This window comes from Myotis davidii, unplaced genomic scaffold (genome assembly GCF_000327345.1).
Source record: "Myotis davidii unplaced genomic scaffold, ASM32734v1 scaffold489, whole genome shotgun sequence".
In the NCBI taxonomy this organism is placed as follows: Eukaryota; Metazoa; Chordata; class Mammalia; order Chiroptera; family Vespertilionidae; genus Myotis; species Myotis davidii.
Window position 1 is genome coordinate 203,026 of NW_006299708.1, and position 6,214 is coordinate 209,239.

Sequence of the window (6,214 nt, forward strand, 5' to 3'; positions counted from 1 at the left end):
CCTGCTGAATTATATTCATCACAAACCTTAGAGAATCACTTTATCTTTTATAAAAGACATTTTCTTCTTCTCCTTTTTTTGTTGTTGTTAAGCCTCACCCAAGAATATTTTTCTATTGATTTTTAGAGACAGTGGAAGGTAGAGGGAGAGACAGAGAGGGAGAAACATCTATGTGACAGAGACACAACAATTAGTTGCCTCCTGCATGTGCTCTGACAGAGGCTGGGGATTGAGCCTGCCACCAAGGTACGTGCCCTTGACCAGAATCAAACCCAGACCCTTCAGTCCTTGGGCTGATGCTCCATCCACTGAGAAAATCCAGCTAGAGCTAGAAAAGACATTTCATCCATTAATTTGCTGCCTCTTACTAAATACAATGAAGACAATGTTCCTTTTAATAGAAGTTTCTTCTGTAGTTTTCTATAGAGACTTTTAACATGTATAGGAGTTTTGTACTTTTTAATGATGTGTAAAAGAACAGCGAGTGGCAATAATCAGTGAGACACAGTTTATCCATTGCATTTCTAAATGTAATTTTCACAATTCCCTTAGGTAGGATATTATCTCATTTTTACTAATTGTTATTTGGTTCAAGGAATTTATTTCTTCTTATAGGGTCCTCCTGGACTTCCTGGATTCCCAGGTACCCCAGGTCTTCCAGTAAGTAGGATTTGGATCTTATTTTTAAATCCCTTAAAAAGAATTATAAGATTTCTTTTTTTATGGCTGAATACCATTCCATTCTGTAAATGTACCACAGCATTTTTGTATCTATTCATCTACTGATGGGCACTTGGGCTACTTCCAAATCTTGGCTATTGTAAATAGCACTACAGTGAACATAGGGGTGCATGTATTTTTTTCTGATTGATGTTTTGGCTTTCTTTGGATATATTTCCAGAAGTGGGGTCATTGGGTCATAAGGCAGTTCCATTTTTAATTTCTTGAGGAAACTCTATACTATTTTCCACAGTGGCTGCACCAGTCTGCATTCCCACCAACAGTGTATGAGCGTTCCCTTTTCTCCAAGTTCTTGCCAAGTCAGAGAAAGACAAATACCACATGATTTCACTAATGTGTGGAATCCAATAAATAAAATTTAAAAAATAGAAACAGATTCATAAATATAGAGAACATACTGACGGCTGTCAGAGGGGAAGGCATTGGGGAACTGGGTGAAATAGGTGAAGGGATTAATCAAAAAACAACAATATAAAAAATGTCATAAACACTGATGACAGTGTGGTGATTTGGTGACTACCAGAAAAAAAGAAGGTGGGGGAGAGGTAGAAAAGGGTAAAGGAGGGATAAATGGTAAGAGAGTGGGGCCTTGACTTACGAGTTTAATTCGTTCTGTGACGGAGCTCATAACTCAAATTACTCGTATGTCAAATCAAAAAGTGAACAAGTGAGACAAGTGATGCTGGGCTGATGTTGTGTTCACTGTGACGTTTGCTGCGCCAACTAGCGGTGGGGTATCTGAAGCTGGTTTGTGACCCGAATTTTAGCTCGCAACTCAAAGCAAAAAATTGGCCGAGAGACGGCTCATATCTCGAAAAACTTGTTAGTCAGGACATTCGTAAGTCAAGGCCCCACTGTAGAAGGAGACTGGATTTTGGATAATGAACGCACAATACAATATACAGATAATGTATTATAGGATTGTATACCTGAAACCTATATAATTTTATTAATCAATGTAACTCTAATAAATCCAATAAAATACATTAAAATAATATAAGAAATATTATATATCTATTATATCACTTTTCATAGGGAATGCCAGGCCATGATGGGGCCCCAGGACCTCAAGGTGTCCCTGGATGCAATGGAACCAAGGTGAGATCTCAACTAAAGTTTAGGCAATATGATTGATAATAATAGATTTAAAAATCTAAATGAATCAATATTAAGAGTGTTGAAGAAGAGTAATAATATAGCTTCATGTCTGGGACATACATGCTGTGTGTTCTGAGTTAACATTTTCAATAATTTGAAACATCAGTAATGCTTTCAGTTTGTGTAAGTAGCTGGGATATTGCATTGAATTGAAGATTATTACGAAAACCTTTTCTGACTTTAGTGTAAAGTAAGATAAAAGTTAAAAGGGAAAAAAAATAAGGCCCAGTGCATGAAATTCGTGCTTGGGTAGGGTCCCTAGTGGCTGCCTGCTGGGGGCACTTCCCTTCCCCCAGCTGCCTGCCATCTCTGCCACTGGCCCTGCCCCCTGGTCAAACTCCTGGTCGAATTCTTAGTCAAGGGGACAATTTGCATATTAGGTTTTTATTATTTAGGATGTTTTCAATATTATATCAGTTGTTAAAATTAATACGTATGAATGAGTGTCATTCATTAGCTTTGCTTTTTTAAAAACTAAGTACAACTTAAGTTTTCAAATAGTTCATGTTTTTAAACTGTTTTCTACCTTACTTAATAACTTCCTTAAGAAAAAATTATAAAAATCTTTATGTAATAGAACACATTAATTTTTACTATAAACTATTAGTATGAAACTCTTTTCTGTTAGTGAAAATGATGAGTTTAGCAATTTAAAAAGAAAAATGAAACATTACATATGATGAACATGTATTTTTCCTGACCCACTTTTCTTGTTTTTAGTCATAACTTGAGCAACAAACAGACCACTGGCCCAAGTTTTAAATTTGAAGACAAAATATTATTTATAATGAGAATACTATGTTATATGATTAAAGGAATCGTTTTCTTTCTTTTTGAAAAGCAACAATTTAGCAGATTTCATAATTAGTTTGTATTTGAGGCCTCTAATTACATGAACAACAAAATTTTTAAAATGGATTTGTTATGCATACTTTTAGATAAAATGGTTTCTTATATTTCTTACTGTACAACTAATAGAATGAACCCCAGACATAGAACCAGAATATATCTTTTCTTTTGTTTTCTGTCTTCTAAACTTAATGTTCAGGCCACTTCCTTTCTCTCTGAGCTTACCTTTTCCATGTGCAAAAAGTGGTGAAGAGAGGGTATTGGACAATAAAGAAAGGCACACAGATCAAATAATTTTACTCTTTTAAACCTCTGATAAGGATGTTTCTAGGATTACTGTGGCAGAAAGGTATTTGAAAGGAGGATGCATTGGGGTTCTACAACAACTTTAGCTTTTGTTTTCTAAACCAAATGTTCATAGTAGCACATTACAATAGTGAGTGAGAACAAAATTGGTGCCTAGGAAATATAATGATCTGCAATTGCTAGAACTATTGCCATCATTGTCCTCTTGGTGATATTAATGGCATTATTACCATATTTTCCTCTTAGCAAAAAAAAAGTTAATAGTTTGCAATAAAAGAAAATACAATAAGACAGTTAAAATAAGAATCTATAGAATACATGGGCAGGAAATTGGGGCAAATCATTAATTATTAAATGTGATTATGACCAGGAATCTGGTGTGATTGTCTCAAAGTGGATTTGTCAGAATAAAATGACTGAGGTAGAAGATCTTCTGTCTTTATTTTTTACTGGGATTGATAAATAGGGATAAAAGTATCTTAGAAGTTTGACATAATCTGTATAGTCGATACTGAAATAATTGGAAAGTGAAGGCTAATGAATTTTTGGCAACCTGGCATGTTTCAAAATGGCTTTTACAGAAATCTTCAATAAATGATTTCAATAAATCATTGTTTGCTGGTATAGTTATGCTTTCTTTCTTATTCCTCATGCTCTTTCTTTTTAACTTCTAGGGAGAACGTGGATTTCCAGGCAGTCCCGGTTTTCCTGGTTTACAGGGTCCTCCAGTAAGTTATAAAATTTGGGATTGTAATGAACACAGGAATTGGCAGAAGAAGCAGAAGTGTAGAGAGTGAGCTTAGTGCATTCATGTGGAACAACGATAAATTTTAAAGTAGCAAACCAGAAAAGGTTTTTAAAAACCAAAGTTTGTAGTATAGCCCTGTGCTGTGTAAAAGCAAGAATTCTGTTATTTAATACAGGGTGGGGTAAAATTAGGTTTATAGTTGTGAGTATCTGAAACACAGAGTTAATTCTTGTTTTATTATTTTAATTATTGTATTATTTTCCATACGAACAGTTGTAAACCTACTTTTGCCCACCCTATACAAATGTCACCTCTAAGTATCCTAAGATGCATTGTACTCAGAATGACCTATAGTCATCTATTTGCTTTGGACTCTATTTGGAAAACATTGCATATATAATAATAGTAATAATAATAATAATAATAATAATATATTTTCTGTTTAATAATAGGGACCTCCTGGGATTCCAGGTATGAAGGTAAGCATCTCATGCTGGGACGGAAAATATTTTGAATAAAATATTTGGAAAGCCTATAACTTAAATCAGATAACGTCACTGACTTCTGTCTTAAAAATGGATGCTTCTAGAGCTTGTTGCACACTTACAAGCTCTCCTGAAGCAGTCTCCTTTGGATTTAAGTACCTCCCTTGTATGATGAACTTGTAAATATGTATATCAACTCAAATTTCTTTTCTGAGACCTTTAGTCCTCATTACATTTTTATACAATTGACCACCTGCTCTTTCAAGAAACTCTTTTCCCCTGTATTCTGTGACACTGCCCTTCCCTGATTCTTAATCTGCATCTCTGTACATTCAGCAGTGTTGTGTGCAAGCTCATACTATCCCACCCAACACGTATTAGGGCACAGTCTGACTCTCTTCTCTTCTATGCCTAGCAATATTATTAATGCTCATTGTATTTTTACTATTTAGTTACTGAAAACCTACATTTATATCATTAAAACAGACTTTTCTTATGACCTAGATGCCTCCCTGACATCTCTACTCAAATATTTCTCAGACATTCAAATTAACAGGTTCAAAGTTAACACAGACCCCAAAATAAACCTGTTCTTTTCTCTGGCTTCTCCATTTCTAAAATTTGCATCACTATATATTATGTACACTATTACATAAGCCCCAAAACTTCTTTTTTTTATTTCTTCACATACCTCTACGCCCTCATTCTATTATATCACTAAATACTGTGAGTTTTTCCTATAAAATATGTCTTAAATTTATCCGCTTTTCTCCATCCCCACTGCCACTAAACTAACTATAATGTCTCATATAGACTATTGTAATAGCCCCTTACCTAGTCTCTCTCTCTCTCTTTCTCTCTCCCCCCCTCTCTCTCTTTGTTTTTTGCTATGCCCCCCTGACCTTCAAAACAGATTTAATCTCTCCAAAACAGCCAAGAATGATCTTTTGAAAATGTAAATCAATAGTTTTATCTTCCTGCTTATAAACCTTCAAGAGCTTCCCACTGCATATAATCAAGTGCATCTAACATTCTTTTCCTGTAAGACCTGCATGTTCTGGTCCCTGCCTCTATTTTCAGTTTTATCTTTAAGCCACTTTTCCCTTAGGTCACTGATCACACCACACTCTACATTAAGTTATTTGAATGTCCCAAACTCTTCCCTTTCAGGGTTCTTTCATTATCTAACACTCATCCCCGATCTTCACCTGGATGATGCCTTATCATCCTTTAGCTCCCAGCCTAAATGTTACCTTCAGAGATTCTCCTTCTGTGACTGCTCACACTAAATTAATTTCCTTAACTATTTTTAATTGAAATATATTAATGTTTCACATAGAGCATTGTATAAACTTAAGGTGTACATGTTAATTTGATACATTTATATATAATAACTATCATTATAACAATAACTAGAGGCCAGGTGCGGATTTGTGCACAGGTGGGGTCCCTCCGCCTGGCCTGTGGGGATAGGGCTGAAACAGCTCTCTAACATCCCCTGAGGGGTCCTGGATTGAGAGAGGGCACAGGCCAGGCTGAGGGACCCCACCAGTGCACAATCAGGGCCAAGGAGGGACAGCAGGAGAGCTCCAGGGCGTGTCTGGCCTATCTTGCCCAGTCCTGATTGGCTGGATCCAAGCAGCAAGCTAACCTACCAGCTGGAGCATCTACCCCCTGATGGTCAGTGTGCATCATAGTAACTGTTCAAATGGTCAAACAGTCGGACACTTAGCATATTAGGCTTTTATTATATAGGACTAGAGGCCCAGAAACAAAAATTTGTGCACTCGGGGGCGTCCCTCATCCTGGCCTGTGCTCTCTCACAGTCTGGAACGCCTTGGGGGATGACCACCTGCTGGCTTAGGCCCGCTTCCCAGGGGATTGGGCCTAAGCTGGCAATCAGACATCCCTCTGGCAGCCTGGGAGC

The 6,214-nt window shown here is 36.6% G+C and overlaps 1 protein-coding gene across 1 annotated transcript in view; it reads left to right on the plus strand.

Annotated features, from left to right (window-relative positions):
• COL4A5 (collagen type IV alpha 5) overlaps window positions 1-6,214 on the plus strand; it is a 278,780-nt gene that overhangs the window by 141,555 nt on the left and 131,011 nt on the right. The window contains exons 5-8 of the mRNA XM_006775788.2: window positions 616-660; window positions 1,777-1,839; window positions 3,729-3,782; window positions 4,255-4,281. Of these exons, the coding sequence (XP_006775851.1) occupies window positions 616-660; window positions 1,777-1,839; window positions 3,729-3,782; window positions 4,255-4,281 (189 nt within the window). The remainder of the gene's footprint in view (window positions 1-615; window positions 661-1,776; window positions 1,840-3,728; window positions 3,783-4,254; window positions 4,282-6,214) is intronic.